The following is a 24,852-nucleotide window of genomic DNA, read 5'->3' on the forward strand; positions in this document are numbered from 1 at the left end:
ACTAAGGCCTATAATTTCCTAGTTTATCTCTCTTGCCCTTCTTAAATAATGGAGTGACATTGGCAGTTTTCCAATCCAAGGGGACAATTCCTGGGTAAATGTTGTTTCCCTGGATTCTGGGGCGGTCCCAGCAGATTGAAAAACTGCAAATGTAACGCCCCTATTTAAAAAAGGAGGCAGACAAAAAGCAGGAAACTGAAAGACCAGTTAGCTCTAACATCTGTGGTTGGGAAAATGTTGGAGTCCATTATTAAAGAAGCAGTAGCAGGACATTTGGAAAAGCAAAATTCGATCAGGCAGAGTCAGCATGGATTTATGATGGGGAAATCATGTTTGACAAATTTGCTGGAGTTCTTTGAGGATGTAACGAACAGGGTGGATAAAGGGGAACCAGTGGATGTGGTGTATTTGGACTTCCAGAAGGCATTTGACAAGGTGCCACATAAAAGGTTACTGCACAAGATAAAAATTCACGGGGTTGGGGGTAATATATTCGCATGGATAGAGGATTGGCTAACTAACAGAGAACAGAGAGTCGGGATAAATGGTTCATTCTCTGGTTAGCAACCAGTAATTAGTGGGGTGCCGCAGGGATCAGTACTGGGACCCCAACTATTTACAATCTAGATTAACGACTTGGAAGAAGGGACTGAGTATAACGTAGCCAAGTTTGCTGACGATACCAAAGATGGGAGGAAAAGCAATTTGTAAGGAGGACACAAAAAATCTGCAAAAGGACATAGACAGGCTAAGTAAGTGGGCAAAAAAATTGGCAGATGGAATATAATGTTGGAAAGTGTGAGGTCATGCACTTTGGCAGAAAAAAAAATCAAAGAGCAAGTTATTATTTAAATGGAAAAAGATTGTAAAGTGCTGTAGTACAGTGGGACCTGGGGTTACTTGTGCATGAAACACAAAAGGATAATCAGCAGGTACTGCAAGTGATCAGGAAGACCAATGGTATCTTGGCCTTTATTGAAAAGGGGATGGAGTATAAAAGCAGGGAAGTCTTGTTATACAGGGTATTGGTGAAGCCACACCTGGAATACTGCGTGCAGTTTTGGTTTCCATATTTACGAAAGGATATACTTTGGGGGCAGTTCAGAGAAGGTTCGCTAGGTTGATGAGGAGGTTGACTTATGAGGAAAGGTTGAGTAGGTTGGGCCTCTACTCATTGGAATTCAGAAGAATGAGAGGTGATCTTATCGAAAAGTATAAGATTATGAGGTGGCTTGACAAAGTGGATGCAGACAGGATGTTTCCACTGATGGGGGAGACTAGAACTAGAGGGCACGATCTTAGAATAAGCGGCCGCCCATTTAAAACAGAGATGAGGAGAAATTTCTTATCTGAGGGTTGTAAATCTGTGGAATTCGCTGCCTCAGAGAGCTGTGGAAGCTGGGACATTGAATAAATTTAAGACAGAAATAGACAGTTTCTTAAACAATAAGGGGATAGAAACATAGAAACATAGAAAATAGGTGCAGGAGTAGGCCATTCGGCCCTTCTAGCCTGCACCGCCATTCAATGAGTTCATGGCTGAACATTCAACTTCAGTACCCAATTCCTGCTTTCTCGCCATACCCCTTGATCCCCCTAGTAGTAAGGACCTCATCTAACTCCTTTTTGAATATATTTAGTGAATATATTTAGTGAATTGGCCTCAACAACTTTCTGTGGTAGAGAATTCCACAGGTTCACCACTCTCTGGGTGAAGAAGTTCCTCCGCATCTCGGTCCTAAATGGCTTACCCCTTATCCTTAGACTGTGACCTCTGGTTCTGGACTTCCCCAACATTGGGAACATTCTTCCTGCATCTAACCTGTCTAACCCCGTCAGAATTTTAAATGTTTCTATGAGGTCCCCTCTCATTCTTCTGAACTCCAGTGAATACAAGCCCAGTTGATCCAGTCTTTCTTGATAGGTCAGTCCCGCCATCCCGGGAATCAGTCTGGTGAACCTTCGCTGCACTCCCTCAATAGCAAGAATGTCCTTCCTCAGGTTAGGAGACCAAAACTGTACACAATACTCCAGGTGTGGCCTCACCAATGCCCTGTACAACTGTAGCAACACCTCCCTGCCCCTGTACTCAAATCCCCTCGCTATGAAGGCCAACATGCCATTTGCTTTCTTAACCGCCTGCTGCACCTGCATGCCAACCTTCAATGACTGATGTACCATGACACCCAGGTCTCTTTGCACCTCCCCTTTTCCTAATCTGTCACCATTCAGATAATAGTCTGTCTCTCTGTTTTTACCACCAAAGTGGATAACCTCACATTTATCCACATTATACTTCATCTGCCATGCATTTGCCCACTCACCTAACCTATCCAAGTCGCTCTGCAGCCTCACAGCATCCTCCTCGCAGCTCACACTGCCACCCAACTTAGTGTCATCCGCAAATTTGGAGATACTACATTTAATCCCCTCATCTAAATCATTAATGTACAGTGTAAACAGCTGGGGCCCCAGCACAGAACCTTGCGGTACCCCACTAGTCACTGCCTGCCATTCTGAAAAGTACCCATTTACTCCTACTCTTTGCTTCCTGTCTGACAACCAGTTCTCAATCCATGTCAGTACACTACCCCCAATCCCATGTGCTCTAACTTTGCACATCAATCTCTTGTGTGGGACCTTGTCGAACGCCTTCTGAAAGTCCAAATATACCACATCAACTGGTTCTCCCTTATCCATAAGGGATAAGGGGTTATGGGGAGCGGGCGGGAAAGTGGAGCTGAGCCCATGATCTTATTGAATGGTGGAGCAGGCTCGAGGGGCCGTATGGTCTACTCTTGTTTCTATTTGTTATGTTCTTAAAATAAACATGGCTTGATCACAAAGAGTTGTAAGTTCATTTCTACATATGCTTTCAACTTTTGAAAGTTAGATAATAGCAGTGGAAATGTAAACTTCTGGCACAAGATTAGGAAGGAAACAGGAAGAAATCTTGGTTAGTGAGGGACTTTTTTGTGGGTTTAGAGGGGAAAAATAGGTAGGTGTGAAGTGACTTTATTTTGGTGAGTCTGCCTTATTTTTTGAAAGCACTGGGATATCAGTAATGCAATCTTTGCAGTGGCTGCTCTCTCTCGTGTTCCACTTTTCGCCTTCCTGTACATCCTATTCATGCTGTGGGGTTGCAAGTACTTCCTCCTTTCGACAACAGCATCACTTTCAGGTTCCAGACACAGCAACCTTTCTTCATGGCAGTGTTATGAAGCACTCAACATACAACGATCATCCTGGAGTCTCTGACTGGGCTGTACTGCAGTGCTCCACCAAATTTATCCAATTACCTAAAATGAGACTTCAGAATGCCTATAGTTTGCTCTATGGCATCTCTTATGGATGCATGGGCCTCATTGTAGCTGTTTGGAAGTCTCACTGGAGCCATCAGCCATGTGCAGGGTACAGTCCTTATCAATTAACCACCCTGGCCTTGAGTCATGAGGGCTGTAATGGTGGATAGTCGCATCATAAAAGAGTCACGGCAGCTTCCTGGGTATCTGGCACTGAAATGTAGCCTCAAATGAGTAGCCCATTAATGGAATTGAAGCTCTTTCAGCTCATAAAATAGAGAAGACTTTGAGTGGCACACAAGTTCCCTACACCTGTGAGAAGCCAGTCAGAACTGGATAGTTTTCTCTCTGATTCCATTGGGATGAAAATTAATTGAGTCGTCATCCTGAAGAGAGCATCAATGAGTTTCTTGATGCAGTGGTGAGCTGCCGACTGGCTAATGTGCCTGAAACGACCTAGTTGCAAAGAGGTTTAAGCAGCATTATGACTTGGACTGGTACAGACAATGTTGCTCTCTGTATGGCAATGGGCTGCAGGTCGTCAGAAAACAGTTGACAAATTTTCCATAGTAGCCCTTGGCAGGGAAGTGCTGAGTCACAGATGTTAAGAAAGTGTAAGTTTGGTGACTGTCTGTCTGTGTAGGGAAGGTTCACCTTCTATGATGCCTGAATCTAAAGAGCCCTTAATCCGATTTCTTGCATGTCCTAACCCCCTTCAATAACACAAAAATAAAGGTAGTTCCATAGGGAAATCTTTGCCTAGAGTGCTAAGCAGTACTTTCAGAATGGCTGAGTAAAAGTAGTAGCAAAAGTCCTGACTCAGTCTTTAAAGTAATTTAAAGAATGCTATGCAGAAACACCAACCTTCAATATAAGCACACAAGAAGTGTTCAGAGAAGGTTCACGCGGTTGATTCCTGAGATGAAGGAGTTGTCTTATGAAAAAAGGTTGAGAAGATTGGGCCTATACTCATTGGAGTTTAGAAGAATGAGAGGTGATCTTACTGCAACAAATAAGATTCTGAGGGGGCTTGACAGAGTAGATGCAGAGAGGATATGGGGGAATCTAGAACTAGGGGCCATAGTTTGAGAATAAGGGGTGATCATTTAAAACGGAGATGAGGAGAAATTTCTTCTCCTTTGAGGGTCGTAAATCTTTGAAATTCTCCAACCCAGAGAGCTGTGGAGGCTGGGCCATTGAATATATTTAAGGTGGAGATGGACAGATTTTTGGTTTGTAGACTCTGGTAGCATTAATTATTTTTGGGTTGGGGGTGGCGTTAGGTTAGAAATGGAGGGAAATAGGTTGGAGGGACTGGCCACACCCCCTTGGCTGCACTCACATGGGGGTAATATGCATTTCTAGTGGAGCTTAAAGGGGACTGACAGTCTCTGGATGGAGGATTTAAAGAGGTAGCCTTCAAGAACCCATTCTGCTTTTTTTCACTGCACCAAATCAGCTCCAAAATGTATTTTTTATTATTATTGGGCCAGATTTTGCTGTATAAAGCAACAGTACTTGCTGTTATTTGTGTGTAAATGGTACAGCAACTTCAGGCGAGGAGCAGATGCACAGTTAAATTCAAAATTCCAAAAGTTGCTGTTGCGCCGCTCCACCTTTAGCTTCGCGAAAACGGCATCTCACTGTCTGGCTTACTATTACAAGCTGTGGAGATTCATTCCTTCAGGTTTGAATTGTTGGTGATTTTAAAAATGTCTTTTTTTTTTACTTTTCCTTTTTGTTCTCTCTCTCTTAATCCAATCTTTCTTTCCTGCCTTTTTATTTCTCTTTCTGTACCTGATTTGACATTGAATTCACCCACTCTAATTTACACTTCCTTCTCGATCCTTTCCCAATTCTTCAATCTGATTGGTTAAGGAGATGCACAGTCGCTTGCTCTGTTCACTCATCTCCCAGATGCACTGTTTCCCTCACTGCGACGTTATCACCTCACACTTTCAGCAACTTGCCACCCAAAAATGTAAAAATCAAAATGTGCAAGACTTAACAGATGCCCGGCTGCAGTAGAATTTGGCCCAATTTTTGTGCTGGTACAGTACAGTTGTCATTTTAGCTACCTGGCCAAGAACTTGCAAAACTAGTTGAATGGAAATGGGTGTTTCTTTGTCAGTTGAGTTTAAGATTGAACTTTTGACACACTTGAGTTGGAAATTCAACATTCTTCATCGATGGGCCAGACCCAAATATTTCTTTTTAACTTTATACCCTGATTAACCACCTGTTCATTTCATATTTCTTATTTTGCATATTTATAACGAATAGGCTTCCCATAAAATAAACTGCATAAAGTGTTGAAATGGAAAGCTATGCTTGGAGTTTTAGAAATGCAAAAAAAACAGCTGTTGTATTTGCATTCAGCTATTGCTGAACATGTATTACAAGTCTGATAACAAGTTAAAACATGTTGCTGTATTACCAAAGAAGAACCAAGTGTTTCTTTAAAACATAAACGGTCCTAAATTGAAGAACTTACTGCCCACTGCCGCCGACATTCCTCTGGTCGAATCGTCCAGTGCCACTTTTGATGTGACCTGGAGTGGGCGGGAGGGGAGAGCCGTTGGGAAGCGCCTGCTGACATCAGCGGACGGCTGAGTCGCGCAACTGACCTCCCGCCCGCTGAGCTGCGATATTCATGCGGGCGGGAGTTGGCGGCAGTCAGCGGCAAAACGGGAGTGGACCACTGACTGGAGGCTGGTCTGTCCCCGACGGTAGCTGGTGATGGTGAAAAAAAGGTTAGTATACTTTTTGTAGTTTCTTTCTTTACAGGTACTTACCTGGATGGGGTCCCCTGAAGGTCTTCAGAAGGATTTTTTTTTAATGCTTTTGCTTTTCAGCTCTTTGACCCTCCCTGGGCCCGACTCCATCCTAGGCGGCACTTGGGCGGCAAGTGCCTTTGCCGCGAAGAAATGGAGCTCCCGCCGACTCCCGGCCAGATTGGCGGCGCAAGTCACTCATTTACCGCCCAACAACCTTTGAAGGACTTCTCCGATGAAAAATCACGTCGAAAGTACCGTCAGGTGCACCAGCGGTCCTTTGGGCGACACTTGGGCGGGTGGAGGCCTTCATCAATTTCAGGCCCAAAGTATCATTTAAAACCACCAAGTTTCATTTTGTAATTGGGCAATGGAAGATTGAGGCAATCTTTCAGTGTAATGTAAAGCCTCTCCTACTTGAAAGACTTTGAGCCGTGGAGGAGATATGTTTTCTTTATATATCCAATATCTGAGAAAATGTATTGCAAGGATAGAGTGATAGAAAGTATTTTTTTATTTGAGGAGGGGGAGTGATGATGACCAATTTGAAAGGAAGGTATGAAACATGGCAGCCAATATGCGCACAGCACGGTCCCACAAACAGCAATGTGGTAATGACCTGATCTGTTTCTTAGTGATGTTGGTTGAAAGGTAAATATTAGCCAAGACACCAGGGAGAACTCACCTTCAGCCTAGATTTTGTGCTTAAGTCTCTGGAGTGGGAGTTGAACCCACAACCTCTGAGAGTGGAAGTGCTACCTCTAAGCCACATCTGATCCCTATTAAATGAGGTGAACAGAGCAGGATTTTTGTGTCTTACGGTTGATATAATATCAAATAGGATGAGACGGGAGACAAACTAGATGCGAATTCAGGGATAGGATAGGCAGAAGCCAGTGGGTAGGTTTGGCTTGTTGGGCAAAAGGAAGGAAGCAGTGCGGCAGAGGCAGGTGAACACCCAATCTATCTTAGTGATGAAGTTGTTCATGCGATCCTCATATTTGTTTTTGGAGGTAAGGATGGAAGGGGCCGGCGAGATCCATTTAAGGAGACAATTGGTACTGGAAAAGGGATGATCCTGGAGTAGTGGGTGGTTTTGGCAGAGTCGAGTAATGCTTGATGTGGTCCAGCTTGTACTTGTGCTGGATAGTTAAACCAATTTGCGCCAGATATGCTCAAGAACCCAAGAGATACAATACAGCCAAGTTTTCGTTAGGATTCCAGTGCCACGATCCTGATATGATAAGGCATTGCTCTCAAGGTGTGAGGTTGGGGGAGAGAAATAAAATAAGTCTGTAAATTGCTGTCTGTGAGTGGTTAACATTGACTGGCTTGAGGCTCTGGGCTTGACGTCTTTGTCTTCCCTGCCCCCCTCCATTTCCTAATCTGCCTTTTTTTTAATCCAATTGATGTTTCTTACTTCATTCTAATGACATGCTGCTGTCTTGTACAGTACACATGAGAACTAGTAGCAGTACTGTGGACTTAAAAACATTCTTCACATTTAATTATTTTAGAAGGAATGCGAAGAAGCACTATATTTGTGATGCACCACATGCCTAAGTGTTTCATTTCCGACCTGCACATGAACATAGCCTATTCAATACACAAAGCATTAACAAACATTTATAGTGTCATAAATAAGGAGCCATAATTAATTGCTGCAGCATGTCGACTGTTCTAAGCACTAAGTTTGTGTTTTATAATGCTCTCCTCTTACTCCATAGTTGGTTCAAGCACAGAATTGAATGGTTTTTATTTATATCTGGAACTGTGCAAGAGGCTATACAAGTTTTCGGTTGGGTTATGGCCTGAAAACATTGAGAACCACTGGGATTAGGCAAAGAGACAGCAGCAGAAAACTGCTTGGTAATTAATAAGGTTGTTAAGGGTGGATACGTTCTGTAGCCTGCCTGCAGGCCAACCAGCCCACTGCTGAGTTCATGATTTTATAAGCAGTTTGACCACAAAGCCTATGACAGTGTTTTACGGTTGATCACTACCTTTGCTTGCCAGGTATTTCGAAAAAGGCCCTTAAAACTAAGCTGCTATCACAGTATTCAACTAAAAAGCCTTGCATCTCAAATTGTCTTGGCAGATTTTGCCTTGGTCGAAACCTTGCATAGATCTAATTTGGTCTTGTATCAGTTTGTGAAGATAATATTGATAATGTATATGGTATTCACAGCTGGCGTTAACTATGTAACAATTTTCTAACCTCTTCCATTCTAGACTTTGTACTTCATGCATAATACGTGCTGTCCTACACATTACACACACCACTTCATGTTTCATTCTATTTTGTCATGCAGTGTTTTATAATTTAATTGTTGGGACTCTCTTCGCAGAAAACAGCATTGGCCACATCACATAATACATCATAATACAAACAAACTTGAAAATTAGCCTGACTTTGAGAGATTGTTTGAAATTTTATGCCAGCAGTTTGACCCAATGTTGGGGTCACCATCTATGCGATGAATTTCTTTAAAAAGGTGGAAAAAGTCTTGTACATAATCACCTTGAATATTGTGATATTCCGTTATAAATTCTTCTGATTAGGTGGGATTGTTGTTTGCATACGGTTTGTGTGTATTTTGAAAGAAGCTTTAATTTTCACTGAAACTGATTATTTTGTTGCGAACTGTTTATCCAAATATGTGGTACCTGGAAATAATTGTTTCTTAACTATAACAAACAGAGGCTTGAAAAGCATTATCTAATTTACAATTTTTTTTTACATTTCTCTTCTTTAGTTCTTTGGTGATAACAGCAGTATTTGACCGGAATGTTAACTGTCGAAGGGCTGCTTCGGTAAGTATTTAGTACAAATGACGTTACAGGGGCATACATGAATGATGCTACCTGCTGTTTATAGAGAGTGACCATGATCTATATCACCTCATATTTAATTTTACTTTATATTATTAACTCAATGTAACCTAATGTTGGACTAGAATATAGAACATAATTGGCCACATCCGGACTCCGGGATGATCGGTGGCAGGGCCGTCCGGAATCCGTAAAATGATCCGGACCCAACGACCCTGCCAACCTCGGAGCCCCGCCGTTGCCTAACCTCGCCGTCACTCGCCTCGCCTCACCGTTGCTGCCCTTACCTGGGGGCCTCCTTGGCGGGGCTCCGCCTGACGACATCCTTGGCGATCCGGCTCGCCTGACAACATACTTGCCGGGGTCACACCCGACGCCCTTCTCGGTGGGAATCCCCCCCCTCCCCTCTTTCTGACATTCCGAAATCCGTAAATAACAGAACCTGGGCTCGGGTGTTTCCGGATTCGTGACGTCAGAAACAAATCGAAAGTCCGGCAAAGCCCAGAATCCGGAATGGCCTCGTTCCCGAGGGTTCTGGATTTTAGGTGCTGCACCTGTAATATGAAATTGAATAGTTTTCACTGACTTTATGGACACGGCTATAATTTGAGTGACATCACAAAATCAAGAGCATTGCATCCATCCAGAGAATACACTGCATCAAATCAAAGGCAATTGTTTTATTTTGAATCAGGTCATTTAGAAGAACCTCAATGCTTTGAAATCATTTTAAAGCTAAGTAATATTAGTAAGCAAAACAAAACAACTGATGATGGCCGATTTGGAATCAGATCTAATGGGATGCTCGTTACAGAGGTTCCAAACAGATCTCCACGCTAAGCCCACGTGTTTCAAACTGGCTTACTGTCTTACCCTACATCGTGTAAACTAAGCTGTTCTACAAGAACCATATTTGAGTTACTTTAAATGGATTAGTTAACACAGTACCCAGAGAAATGTTATATGGACACATCTATTACAAATGAGCAATTTCACCACAGAATGCTGTCAAATTAATTTTTGAGGGCATTCTATAGCTGCTTAATAAAAGCAAGAGTAGAAAATGCAGTGTTAAATAGGAAACACGAAGTTTACTTGAGACTTTCCAGCTTTTATTTATATACCATAACAAATGTTTAACTAGTCTTGTTTGTCTAATTCAGTAAAATTCCTGCTGAATGTGGGGTTCATTCTGTACTTTTTTTTTCTTCTGGTACAATACCGTACGTCAAGTTTATCCTGTTAATCCACTGGTGCCTGTTGTAGTTTCAGCTCCACCTTAATGAAACTCATTTCCTAATCCATCTGAGTGCCCCGGTTGCTATAGGCAATGCTTATAAAAGCATGAATCATAGCCAGGTTTAGCACCTGTTCCAGTTTTAAATGATTCCTTAAAAACCCATATGAGTGTCTGTGTCTGTCTGTACATAGATATAATTATACACTATGCTGTAGGTCTTGTAATTTTTTGAAATTCATTTACCGAATAGTCTGGATCACACAGTTTCAAAGCTCCCACCCCCATGGGGAGTCCTGTATATTACAGGATTTTGACTCTAAATGCAAGAAAATATGAGAGTGGGAGGTTATTTTTGTCTGATCTTCTCCATCCATCTTCTGCTCAATTTATCTCCCTACAGATTATATAGTAAAAATAGGCTGATTCTACATGGAAGGGTAGGCTGGGCCAGTTTCACCTCCCAGTGACATTTCATAACTCCTCCTGAGAGAGCAGAATCCAGTAGATGATTATGAAGGTAGTAAAGGGACAGGCAAACAACAGGTTGAATGAACACGAGGAACAATGATTGCAAACACTGATGGAGCAGGGGAAGTGAGAGAACCAAAGAAGGAAATGGTGGTAGAGGAAGGGAAGGTAATGCAGTAAACAAAAGGAAATAAAAGATAATAAATTTTACAACACAAGTAAGTGTGCATGAATGCTGTATGCAGTTGAATGTGATATCAAAGAAAGGTATGAAAACATTGTTTTTATATATATATATATATATTTATACAGGACAATAAAAAATAGAAACAAGAGGCAAAAGCTTGCTCTACAGGAGACGACTAATCATAATATGGGAATACAGTTACTCATGAGCTTGAATTATAACTTACTTGGTTTAGTCCATTAATGTCCTAGAAACTTTTGAATGGAATTATAATATATTTGAGCAAAGGTGTATTTGTGAGTTTGAATGTTTTGCTTGCCAACTCAGTTGTCATCTGTATACTATAGGCCAATAAGAAATGGGATACATAATATGATTGTACGGTGATGTTTTCTAATAACATAGTTTCCCATTTTATTTGACCAAAGCAAAGTTTAAATACCTTAAGGTTTGTACTATTGCAAGGTTTTCACATGGAAACGCAAGATGCAAGTGACAGAGCAGCCCAGCTCCCTGTTTGATGACTTCTGAAGTTGCAGAGATGGTGCATTAGGCACTTGCACATAGGGTTGCTCTGTGTGTAACACCATGGCATCATCCACTTAAATCAGCAGTACCACATGCCCAGAAAAGGGTGCACCCAGGTTTCAGGCCATAGCTCACCATTACTGTCACTGCATGTGCCAGCCCTATGCTGAATGGTAACTGCAGATGTCCTTGAGCTAGATAGCACTGAACAGCATCTGCCTTTCTGTTGGCACAGCCCCTGATAAGACAGTTGCCCATGGTCATTGACAAGTAGGTGTGCCAGGGCCTGAAGAAATGGCTGGTTGCAATTTGAAAGGTGCAGCCAATCAAGCAACAATTACTCTGAATCTCCTTGGTAAGTTTTATTTCATACAGTGCCACTGAAAGCATGACTTATTGTGAGTGGGGTGCTTCTGAGGAAATTGCCAACATTATGATTAGTTTAGGTATTCACATTACTTAGTAGCGGGGCTGCTGTCCCAGCTTCCTTTGAGCATCAAGAATCTGTCAGAGAAGTATTTTCACCTCCCTCTGCCGATGCGGGTACTGATGGATGGACAAAGAGAATCTCTTGCAGTCATCATCATAGGCAGTCCCTCGGAATTGAGGAAGACTTGCTTCTACTATAAAAGTGAGTTCTCAGGTGGCTGTACAGTCCAATGTGGGAATTACAGTCTCTGTCACAGGTGGGGCAGACAGTGGTTGAAGGAAAGGATAGGTGAGGAGCCTGGTTTGCCGCATGCTCCTTCCACTGTCTGCACTTGTTTTCTGCTTGTTCTTGGCGACGAGACCCGAGGTGCTCAGTGCCCTTTCAGATTCTCTTCCTCCATTTTGGGCGGTCTTGAGCCAGGGATTCCCAGGTGCCGGTGGGGATGTTGTACTTTATCAAGGAGGCTTTGAGAGTGTCCTTGAAACGTTTCTTCTGCCCACCTGGGGCTCGCTTGCCATGTAGGAGTTCCGAGTGGAGCGCTTACATAGGGAGTCTCGTGTCGGGCATGCGGACGATGTGGCCCACCCAACGGAGCTGGTCAAGCGTGGTCAGTGCTTCAATGCTCTTGCAGTCTGACCTACCTGGCATCTCTCCATAGGTTCTCTTCCAGACAAGTCAGATCAGGCGGTACAGGTGAGGAAAGTCTAGGTTGTAATGATTAACTTCTCGACGTTTATTGCAGCTCCTGTTTGTAGTGACATGATTTTCCCATTGCATTCTCCCCATGTCTCGAGGTTGAACTAGTTTACGAACAAGATTATTCAACTTGATAGACTTATTGTTGCTTATTATAGAAATGTATAATTCCGTTTGTAAAGTACTGAGGCATAGATCTGTTCTATTAAACTAATATTAATTATGACTTCATTGATACATTGTTATATACATTGTTTTTCTAATTCTACTTTTTACCTCAGGCTGCTTTCCAGGAGAACGTTGGAAGACAGGTACTGTTATTTCACATATATGCCATATATAGCTTAAAATATTGTAAACAATTGATAAATAACTGTTACAAATATTCCTGTATACCTTGAAATGTTTCTATGAGGAGATGGGAGCTATTTGTACCTAAGGGTTTGTCAAATCACTAACTTGGAAACCATGGACCCAAAATTCTTTGGGGTTGTGCTGGAAAATGGCAGAGACCCAGTTGCACCAGATCCCTGCAGTTTCTGGATGTTTCTACTTGCCTTGTGCGTGAAACCTCAGTCTAGCTGAGCCTAGCAAAGCAAATGTTGTCAGGGGTAGAGTTGCGGCACGGATTCCCGATGCTGGGTGATCTTGCTCCCTGAGGCTAAATCGGGACCCAACGTATCTCTGACCACCTGTACATCAAGTGAGTTTAGGGCTACTAGCCTCATTACTGGCAAATGATAACCCCAATGATGGGGTCCAGGCCAGGGATCCAACCACAACCCTTGAAGAAATGCATAATTTTTTCTTTTAAAAGATTGTTCCCAATGGAGGTTGGGTGCCAGAGTTTCCAGACGTATGGCCTGATGGGCAACGAGATACAACCATTATGGCATTTGCACTCATCTGCCACTTGCAAATTATGTGCCTTCACACTGATCCCACACACTCCAACAAGTCTGGCATAACCATTGGGATTACATCCTGAATTTTGGAGCTTATATTGAAGAAAAATAGAGGGAAAGGATGGGAAGATGGCCTGTATGTACTTGGCAAATGGGCCAGAAGTAGCTAAGTCTGGAGGTGGTGTAAGGTGGCAGTAGACACGAGCTTGGACTACTGGGTGTAATGAAAGAAAATAGACAATTTCCATACACAGCATCATGTTGCGAGGTAACATAACTCAATGCATGCCAAGGGTTAAATAAAAATGCATGCTAATTTCATCATCTTTGTATAACTAAAAAATGTTGGACTATATTGGTGCTGTGTTTATTTTAAGCCTGTCTTGTTACTAGTTGAAACTTGTAAACTATTGTTTTAGTGCTCCATAGGGCACTTTTGATATTTTGCTACCTAGGCAAAATCAACTACCTTTTGCAGTATATTTTACTGTTTTTTTTTTAAACAACAGTTATACTGGTGCACTTTCTTAATTGGTGAGAGAGATAGCCAAAACTCTGATCCAGCAGTGTATATTTTAAATTCTGACAGTTAATACATTTCCTTCTTTATAGCCCAGTGTGTAAAATTGCAGATCCTACAATTAAATCTTGAATTCATTACCAGAATTATGCTGTGTATCATTTCATGTTCCATTTTTGAATAAATATCTCGGGACAATATGCAAGTGAAGCTCGAGAGTTTTACCAGCAGATCCTTAAAGCGTTAACTCAGACAGCTTGCCATGTGTCATAGTCTGGCGTCCATTATTTTGAGGAAGGCAGAGTTCATTTTATGGCAAAGAAAGCTTCCCACCTGAAGTTTAAAAAATAAATGCTCAAAAAGACAGTGGCCTCGACTACTGCTTCTCCACAGTTCAGCAGTGATGCAAGGTTCTGACCTTCCACCTTACTCAACAGGCTGACCAGCTGTTGGCATTCTGTAGGTATGTCAGACCTTGTCTCATTGAATGACTGGGTAAGCAACACTAAGGTAGAAATACTTAAGGTCCTATGGTGGCTTGTGACCCATTGCATAGGAAAATGACATAATTAATGCAAATAATTCAAAAGTTATAATCTGACTAGTGGCCAGAAATCTTACGGATATAAGGGCCCAAGTTTCCACATGATTTGCGCCTGATTTTTAGGAGCAACTGGTGGAGAACGGACTATCTTAGAAATCGCAATTCTCCACATTTTTTTTCTGCAGTTCTAGTCAGGTAGAACAGTTCTACTTTGGAACAGAATTTTTTCTTCAAAAGGGGGCGTGTCCGGCCACTGACGCCTGATTTCAAAGTTTCCACAGTGAAAACGTACTCCAAACTAAAGTAGAATGGAGCCAGTGAAGATTTTTGTAGAACTGAAAAAACCTGTTCTACACATTAAAAAATCAGGCGCAGGTTACAAATTAGGCGTCCAGAACAAGGTGGGGGGGGGGAGGGGGGGGAAGGGAACTAATTAAATTCTACAATAAATCCTTATTTATACTTCTACAAATATTATACAAATAAATCCAACCTGAATAAACATTTATAAGCCAAGAAAAGATTAAATAAACCATCTTCCTACCTGTGTGAAAGTGCTTCAGCCAGGGAGAATTCTGCAGCCGTTCGTGTCGCTGAGCGGGAGGAGGGAGGGGGGGGGGGTGGAGAAAGCCGTTCGTGCCGCTGAGCGGGAGGGGGGGGGAGGGGAGGGGAGGGGAGGGGGAGGGAGGGAGAGGAGGGGGAGGGAGAGAGAGGGGGAGGGAGAGAGAGGGGGGGGAGGGAGGGGGAGGTCAGGTCGGATCGGATCCAGAGCGGGAGTCGGGTCCAGTGGGGGCGGGGGGGCGGGAGCGCGGGTCGGGTCAGTCGGGGGGGGGGGTGGAGCGGGTGTCGGATCTCGGGTCGGGGCGGGGGGGGGAGGAGCGGGTGTCGGGTCTGGTCCGGAGGCAGGGGGGGGAGCGGGTGTCGGGTCTGGTCCGGAGGCAGGGGGGGGAGCGGGTGTCGGGTCTGGTCGGGAGGCGGGGGGGCGGGGAGCGAGTGTCGGGTCTGGCCGGGGGCGGGGGGGAGCAGGAGCTGGCCGTGGGAGGAGCCTTATTCACGCAGTCCCAGTGAGGCCATTCAGCCAGGGCTAGGGGCTGCGTGCTTCGGGCCCCTCCCACACAGTTCGGCGCCTGGAGCTACTGCACTTGCGTGCCCACTGTAGCGCGCATGTGCAGAGGTCCCGGCACTGTTTTCAGTGCAGGGACCTGGCTCCGCCCCCCCACAGCTCGTGCTGGCTGCGCCGAGGGCCAGAGAACCTGTAAGTAGGTGGAGAATACCGAGGATTTTTTTAGGCGCCGTTTTAGGCGCGAAAAACGGGCGCCCAGCTCGGAGGGGCGCCCGTTTTTATTCTTGTGGAAACTTGGGCCCTATAATTCTACACTTGAATATGATAACCTTGAAATAAAACAATTGAATGGCCTTGAATTTGAATCTTGATTTGAAAAACATACCTAATGTGCGGTCTCTGAGTTACATAACTTTCTCTTATTTCAATTCACGGAATTAGCAAGCTTCATGCTTTGTTTATAGATCCATCTTATACGATTTGCATTCAGATAAAGCAGACATTAAACAAAATCTGCAATCGAAATGGTAAAATTGAGTTTAACTTTTCTCTCAAAATGTTGATGCCTATATTTTACTCATCAGTCTGCATTTCTTCCTTGAATTGATGTACAACGTTGCTTTTGCTTATGGTTAGAACCAAGGGCTGGATCGTGTTTTTTTTGCAACAGAACTTTAAAGTCCATCATTATTGAATATTTACCCAAATAAATCATGTCTGATGTATCTTGTGTAATTCCTCAACTGCTCAAGGCCAACCAGAAAGAAATTAAAGCCCAACATCATGGGTTAATATCTGGAGGGTTTCTTGACTCTGCCTAGGAGAAATCTTAATGAAGCTTAATGAAATAATTTGTGTGCTTTTGCAAAATACAGTTGTGTTGATTTAACATCTCAAGATGACTTCAATAATAAATCATTGTCTATACAACTTTAGAGAAATTAATTTACATATTGAGCTAATAGGAAAGGATGTCAGATTACCTGTGTCAGGTAGCATTCCTCATTCATAGTGTAGTTAAATCTCCACAACAAAATTCCTTCCCAACTTATTCCTTGGTTCTTTTTTTTGTTCTGGCAGGGTTTTGAGCTGCTTGTTTTTGTGTTTGTTTTAACTTCCTCATGAAATTTCTACTGCTGTCTCATTCCAAAAGGGTTAGGGTATGTGTGAATTATATTTTCATTTATATGCAACAGTTGAGCTTGATCTGTGGTCATGTGTGCAGCACAGCCCCATCATATTTTGGTTTTAATGTTCATATAATGTTCATGAAACAATCAATTTTTTAATATTCCTTCACCTGCAACAGTGGTTTTATCTCTCACTACCTTGTAGCTTTCTTTCCCTTCTTTGAATTGTTTTATCACTAAGTATTTGAAAATGCCAGGTCTCCTGGAGAGGAGCAAAAACTCTTTTTTATTATTCAAAATTGGACTTAGTTGGGACTGTTACCGTGTGTAGGAGAGTATTATACATTGACATTATGCTCAGTACCTTATCTGTTAAAAAGGACTATGCCATGCATGTCCTTGTTTCCAAACTGCAAATTATGGTAATAAAGAGATAAGTTAACCTGAATGTTTGCTGTATTTCTGGTAGTTTCTTCAATGAAGCTGGATAATTATTTTTGTTTACATCTTTTGCAGGGTACATTTCCACATGGAATTGAGATACTCACTGCAGCTGACTATTTTGCTGTTGGAAATAGGACCAAATGTTTTTTGAACATCAGGTAATGCTTGAAGACTTGCGAACTTCCCCACTATCCGCTACCACTAAAATATAAAAACTTGACAATAGTGCATATTGAGCACAGATGAACTAATTTATTTAGGATTTAGAATTCCCCTTCTTGCTGATTGTAGTAATTCATAAGTAAATAAAGAGAAACTGTTTCCAATGGCTAAAGGGTCCATAACCAGAGGGCACAGATGTAATGTGATTGACAAAAGAGCCAGAGGTGACATGAGGAAAATTTTTTTACGCAACGAGTGCTTACGATTTGGAATGCACTCGCTGATAGGATGGTGGATACAAATTCAATAGTAGCCTTAATGGGAAATTGGATAAATACTTGGTGAAAAAATTGCAGGGATGTAGGGAAAGAGTGGGTTACTCGTCAAAAGTGCTGGCACAGCATCGATGGGCTTCTTCTGGTCTGTACTGTTCTATGATTTTATGCTGGTCTTTGGTTCCATATCTGCTGATTGCCCCCCCCCCACCGTGCTTCGCCTAAGTGGCCCTTCTTCATGTATGAGCTAGATGATGAGGATTGGCAGATTATTTGTGTGGGAGGCATCGCAGTCTAGTCGGCCTTGTCTGCGCGCACACCATTAAGCAGGCGGTACTGGATTGTGATTTTATTTCTCCTCTGTAACCCAGGGAACTGCTTTGCGCTCCAACCGCAGTGCTCTTCTAGACTAGTTGCAGTGTCCCACTGCTGTCCTGACTGAGACCAACTAACTCAACAGATGCATTGACCTGTTGAAGGATTGCTGCTTGTGTTTTTATAATTGTTTTTATACTTGGGTTGAATTTCCATTGTTGTTCAATGCTGAGGAACGGAACACTTTCTCCTTGTGCCTATTATTTGCAGCAGGTCCTGTCAGTTGAATTATAATCAGATACAGAGAAAAGCATTGAGTGAGGACAGGCTTGAGTTTCATTCTGTTGCCTCCTGTGTTAGCATTCAACATGAAAAATGGTCAGCCAACTGAGGTAGTGGAAGGCTGCTAATATCTGTGGATTGGCACCACAAAAAGAGTCAATAACTTCCAGAGGAAGGGAAAGAAAATTATAAAAGGAAAAGATGGAATTATAAAAAGAAAAAGAAAAACACTTTGTTGCACTGAACCTGAACAAAATATGCTGACGTAATTCTTACCCATAGACTGCAGAGCTTGGAAAATGGTGGATTTCATCACCATTTCTTTTTAACATGATTTTCTCCAAGATGACTACCAACCTACATTAAACATGTATAATACCAAGCATAGCGTTGGGAAATGTACAAGAAAATTGAACGAATTAATTTTTTTTTTTCAATTGCGTCACAAAACAAATGGCTGCCTTTGTAAACCTTATGAAATGGTCAAACAATCTGGTGTTGGCATTATAAAGGTGAATTAATTTACACCGGGGCTATGCCCAACATTTTTGCATGTCATTTGATACAGGAGTATCTTCTTAAGCATACAGTGACAATTTACCTACACTTAAGTAAATGTGGCAGGAAAAAAATTCCCCAAATCCTAGTGATTCTTTGTTAATTCGTTGAACTGAAATGCCAGAGATCGGATGAAAGATTCATGTTTTTTTCTCCTGTTGTTTTATGTGATTTTAACCAGTTTGTCCTCATTATTTGAGAAGTAGATGTTCATTGAAAATGTTTATGGAGGTGGAAGTATTGGAGACAGTCACCAATCAACCTGTTCAGTAATGACAGGGTGGCTGTTAAAATGCCAGACACATCCAGAATATATGTGTTTAGATAGATCTAGCCAAAGGAACCATTGTTTGTGCTATACTTAATGAACTACAATGCATTTTGAGGTCAGTCATGTCTGCTATCAACCACATATGCCTGACTGACTGCTTTCACGTCAGAACTAATCAGAAAATTGCTTTGGATAAGCTCTTTTTACATATGAGCTGTAAACATTTACAGTAACCGCCCAAAACATTTCTGTTTTGCCAAGCTAGTTTTTTAAATGCTGAATATTTAAAAACATTAATTAGCAATTTCCAGTATTTAGAGTTCTCCAAATCAGTGGTTTCTGTGGTGTCATCGTGCTATAATTTATGCACGGCTGGGATTTTGCCAACCGAGGTGAGTTCGATGCGGGCGGCATTGGTGTAGCATTGGAAACCCGCTCCGAAGTGCAGCCCGCCCTCACCTTTCAATCTTCCATGGCTGGGGCTTGTTTAGCCCGCCCTGCAGGTTTTTCAGCCAATTAACTGGAAGTGGGTCCGATGATGTCATCTGATGACGTGTCATCAGCCGGTTTCCTTAAAGGGACCATTCCCAACTTTTTTTGACCATTCTTCTGTCAGTCTTTTGTAGCATTGAGCTACTGAAAACACTGTACAAAGGTGAACGGCTGAACCCAGGTTCTCCCATGACTCCCTCCAGATGCTTATGGAGGAATGCGCAGCACGCAGGGAGGTTCTCTTCCATTCCAATGGATGGAAGCGACCTCCCCAGGTAATCAACGCAGCCTGGTTGCACATTGCACGAGGGAACAAGCAACGATGTCGACAGGAGGACCTGGCTGCAGTGGTGCAAACCTTTCAGTGATCTCAATAGATCACAAAATGTTACTGCAAAGCCACACTCAACCTCATCCTGCTGTGCCACTCATCATATCCCCATCACTCTGCCTTCCCTACTCTACTCCTGCACATCCTTATTCACACCAACTTATTTCGCACCTCCAACCATCCCTCTCCTCTCTATCTACATTTTCGATTCCCCATTTCACTAACTACCCCTTACCTTCACCCTCATCCTTGTCCAATCATACCAACTAACAACACACAAGAGTAGGCATTGGGTCCTTTAGCCAATGTTCATGTATAATTAATGTTGATGTGTTATTAAACATTGAAATCTTTATTTTCAGCACTCTTTGTGTTCTTGGACAAATTTGTGAGCACCTTTGGAAGTGGCTTAGTGAGTTGTAGTAAATGGTGAGACATAAGGGTGCCTCCCACAATGGTGATGAGTGTGAAAGAAATGGGTTTGACATTGCGGGATGCATTATAAAGCTGGTGTGGGGTGTTGCCAACCTGGCGCATCATGTGGCGGTCAGGGTGTACAGCGTTGAAGTGAAGCAAATCTGGCCATGGTGAGGCCATCACTGGCCTCCCGGGCAGCAATGTGGTCGGTTGCTGATGCCCTGTGTACTGTGCAGCATCAGGTGATTGCGGAGAAAGTTGGTGGTGTTGGTGATGCTGATGTGTTTAGTGATATTGGGGCTGATTCTGGTGGGATTCTAAGGACCAAGATGAGATTTTTTCCAAGGGCACTGATGCTGCTGGAATAGATGGCAGGTGAGGTTGAGATGACCGAAGCGCCCTGTCAGTGGTGAGAGAGCTTGCTCCAAGGCGGTGACAGTGAATAGAATTCACTGCAAACACTTCCAAAGTGCATACAGTTCAAACGTCTCTTCCAAAACCTGAACGCTTCAGCTTCTAACATTGGAAAGTGAACAGCTGTGAAATGGTAGCTTTTATATCACTTCTGCAGCTGTCAACTAACCAAAGCAATAGAGAGTCACTGAGAACCCGACTCCACTGACTTGGTGTGAAACCCGAGGGATGGCAAAGCCGTCAAAAGGTTGGTAAGATTGTAAGTGCCTGCTTTTAAGCCTCTTAACTCGCATTTAAGTACATTTTAATGATAATTACCTATTCCACCGCTTTCTGTCGGGTCTGCTATCCGAACGTAGACCTGACAGCTGAGAAACTCACATGGAGGCGGGTTCAGAGCGGGATCCCGACCCGCTGTCAATCAAAGCCATTTTAACAGCGGCCCGCCTCCTAACCCACGTTCACAGGGTTAGGAGGCGGACCGCCTATGGTAGTAGATTCACCAATCTGGGATGCTGTATACCCTCACATTTGGTTCCTCAGAGGAAACAACAGGAATCCAATTTTCAAAAGGGAGGCTTATTTGGAAATAGATCTGTTTGTTAATCACTGTTAGATCTCTTAATTTTAATGAAATACGAACTCTGATGGTAGTTTTAACTTTTTAATCTTGGCAGAGAGTAACAAGCTGCTGGCTGATTGCCAGTTTCTTTGTCTTTCTGAGACACATGGTCAAAATGGCTGTATTTTATACCTGGATCAATTTACAGAAAAGAACTCGCCTTCTTTGACCTTATTGGCTCAATTGAAAGTCTTGTAACGTTTTATTGGCTCGCTACCCAAGGTCCGAAAATGTCAAGTTGATTGATGAGTTAATGCAACATGCCGAACTGCATGTAGCAGCCTTGACTTGGGGATCTGTGAATTTTCACAGTCTGTCTAAATGAGCCTGTTTGAATTCTCTATCAATCCCCCCTTTGATTCTTTCACAAACTGAATCATAAAACATCAGGTATCACTGGTTAAACATTCTACAAAATAATTTCATACATGTTAAAAGAGTTTCCTTCTAAAATTTGTTGATGTGTTTCGCCACATGTCCGGACTAGTAGCTTCCACACAAATTTACACCAACCCGAGTTCCATCGTGGCCACAATGGAAGTCTGGTTTTAGTAGGTTAATTAACCTTATTCCAATTTAATCCAAATCAATATCTTAATTCAACCAGTAAACCACCTTTCCTTAAGCATAACATACCCCTGTGCCACGTACAGACGGTCTGCTGAGACCTGCAAGGTGTCTCACCTGCGGGACAGCAGCTGCAGTCGCCTGGTCGCAACAACATTTAATCAACATAAACAAACAATTTACATGTAATTCCCTTGGTACTCTACTATTTCCTTTTGGTGCAGAGGGTCGGCTAGTAAGAAGTAGGCCTATGCCTAGAATACCTACAATCAATAATACAGTAAATTTATACATTTTCGCGAAAAGTAATTGTCCTTATTGGATTTCAGCTTCAGTTACGGGTGCTCGTTTAACGTGTGAAGCGTGGATCCAGGCTTTCTTTCCTTGGACTTTAACAGCTGCCTGGGTGGTCAATAACACTTGATAAGGTCCCTCCCACTTGGCACCCAAAGTTTCTTTATGCAACTTTTTCACATACACCCAGACTCCCGGGTTGATGTCGTGTCCTCCTTCGGGTGGATTACCCCAAGCTGCCGATACCTGTCGGGAAACAACTAATAGCATTGGTTAAGTTCTGACAGTATGATAACAAAGTGTCACTCATGAAGTGAACATCAGCTTTCCGTAAATCAATAGTTCCTGGCAGTGACATGGGTCTTCCTGTTATAATTTCAAATGGGCTTAGACCTGTAGTTCTGATCGGGGTTGCCCTAATGCTACATAGCACTATTGGTAGTGCCTGGGGCCATGGTGTTCCTTCTTGGTGATATTTGGCAAGCCGTTCTTTCAGAGTTCGATTCATTCGCTCTACTTGTCCTGATGATTGTGGATAATAAGGACAGTGTAAATCCCACGTAATGTTCAGTAACCTACAGACTTCTTGGCAGACAGCACCTGTGAAGTGTGTTCCCTGATCTGAATCAATGCTACTCGGAACTCCCCATCGGGGAATGTAATCCTTACACAAGACCTTTGCAGTGTGATTGGCTGTGGCTCTTTTAGTTGGGACAGCTTCTACCCATCTAGAGAATCTGTCGACCATGACAAGAATGTTAGTGTATCCTTGGCATGAAGGAAGAGATATATAATCAACCTGCAGATGCTGGAATGGTCCGACAGGGGCAGGGGGCCTCAGTTGGGGCATTACTGTGATGGGTCCAGAATTATTTTTCTGGCAGACCACACAGCGGTCTGTTACCAGCTGGGCATGTTTTTTAAATCCCCGACGCAACCAGCTTTTCTGGAACCGTGCCATCATCTGTTGTGAGGCCAAGTGTCCCCACGAGTGGATCTGTTGGGCTAAAAAAGGCATAGCGCTTGTGGCGCGACTGGCTTGTTGGTAATTCTTTGTCTCCAGACACCATCTTCGCATAGCTTAATTCCTGCCTCAATCCATGTCCATTTTTTCTCTTGGGAGCACTCGCCTTGCATTGTTTGAAGGTCTCGTGTCAGAGTCCTGAGTGCTTTCAATCTGCACATCTGTGTTGGTTCTTCTGGAGGAACGCCCTGTGAGGCGGCATCTTTAGCTGCCTGGTCGGCTAGGGCATTTCCCTGTGCTTCTGTGGTATTTTCCTTGGTATGGGCCTTACACTTCAGGATCGACACTTCCTGAGGTAATTGTATGGCCTCCAGTAAGTCTCGGACTTCTTTTCCATTTCGGATAGGTGTACCAGCAGCAGTGAGAAATCTTCTTTTCCGCCATAACATACCAAAGTCGTGAGCGACTCCAAAAGCATAACACGAATCTGTGTAGACATTAGCTGTCCGTCCTTCTGCTATTCGACATGCTTCTGACAGGGCCCGTAACTCGGCCTGTTGTGCTGACGTTCCTGAGGGTAAACATCCTTTTGCCACTACCTCATACAAGGTTGTAACTGCCCATCCTGCTTTTCTGGTACCATTGTCAACAAAGGAGGAACCATCTGTAAACAGGATGAGGTCTGGGTTGTGCAGAGGCTCCTCTGCTGCTAAGGCTGCTTCTTCTGTTTCTTTTAAAATCTCCACGCAGTCATGCTCTTCACATTCTCCCCTCTCTTGCTCCCTCGATTCTGACATCGGGAGCATAGTTGTGGGATTAACCGGGCTAGCCCGGACGATATGGAGATTAGGAGCTTCCAAAACTGCTGTCCGGATCCATCTTGCTGCTGTCACCTGAGACATTCTATTCATAGACAGCAAAACGTGTATGGTGTGGGGAGACTTGACGATCAGCTTTTGGTCGAGGACTAGACCCGCAGTGATCATTACCGCTCGATATGTAGCTTCCATGGCCCTTAGGCAACTTCCCCATCCGAGGGCTACCGCATCCAGTTTTGCCGAATAATAGCCAATAGGTCTTTGCCGATCCCCATGTTCTTGTGTCAGTATAGCTGTCATATATCCTTCTTTCTCATGAACAAACAGGTTAAATGGCTTACCACTATCGGGGATTCCCAGAGCCGGTGCTGAACACAAAACCTTTTTCAAACTCAGGAAGGCCTCTTGCTGTTCTTTAGTGAGGGTGATGGCTTCTTTAGAGGCACGTTTCCCCTTTAAAATATCATTCAGTGGTTGAGCAAGCTGTGTGAAGGAGTCAATCCAATTTCTGTTAAAGTTACACAATCCCAAAAAAGACCTTAGTTCCTGAATAGTGGTGGGCTTTTTAGCAGCCCAAATGGCTGCAGTTCTATCCTGGGTAAGTTCTCTCTTTCCTTGTGAAATCTTTTGTCCCAGGTATACAACCTCTTCTTGGGATATTTGTGCTTTGTCGATGCTGGCTTTATGTCCTTTCAGCCGAAGGTGATCCAGCAAAGCTCGTAAATCTTGTTCATGCTGTTCTTCAGTGTTTGAAGCTAGCAGGATATCGTCTACATATTGGATGACTGTGGATGACAGGAGAGGTAATTCTTGCAAATGGCTTTGTAAAGCCATGTGGAATACCGTAGGGCTGTTGTGGAAACCCTGCGGTAACCGGGTCCAAGTATACTGTTGTCCTTGGACCGTGAAAGCAAACCACTGTCGAACCTCCGGTGCCAGAGGCACCGACCAAAATCCGTTGGCCATATCTATAACCGAGAAATATTTATGTTCCGGTTTGAGGGCAT

At 43.2% G+C, this 24,852-nt stretch overlaps 1 protein-coding gene across 1 annotated transcript in view; it reads left to right on the plus strand.

Annotated features, from left to right (window-relative positions):
- tbcd (tubulin folding cofactor D) overlaps positions 1 to 24,852 on the plus strand; it is a 400,428-nt gene that overhangs the window by 213,720 nt on the left and 161,856 nt on the right. The window contains exons 15-17 of the mRNA XM_070857568.1: positions 8,833 to 8,890; positions 12,739 to 12,768; positions 17,136 to 17,221. Of these exons, the coding sequence (XP_070713669.1) occupies positions 8,833 to 8,890; positions 12,739 to 12,768; positions 17,136 to 17,221 (174 nt within the window). The remainder of the gene's footprint in view (positions 1 to 8,832; positions 8,891 to 12,738; positions 12,769 to 17,135; positions 17,222 to 24,852) is intronic.

This window comes from Pristiophorus japonicus, chromosome 16 (genome assembly GCF_044704955.1).
Source record: "Pristiophorus japonicus isolate sPriJap1 chromosome 16, sPriJap1.hap1, whole genome shotgun sequence".
Classification (NCBI taxonomy): domain Eukaryota; kingdom Metazoa; phylum Chordata; class Chondrichthyes; family Pristiophoridae; genus Pristiophorus; species Pristiophorus japonicus.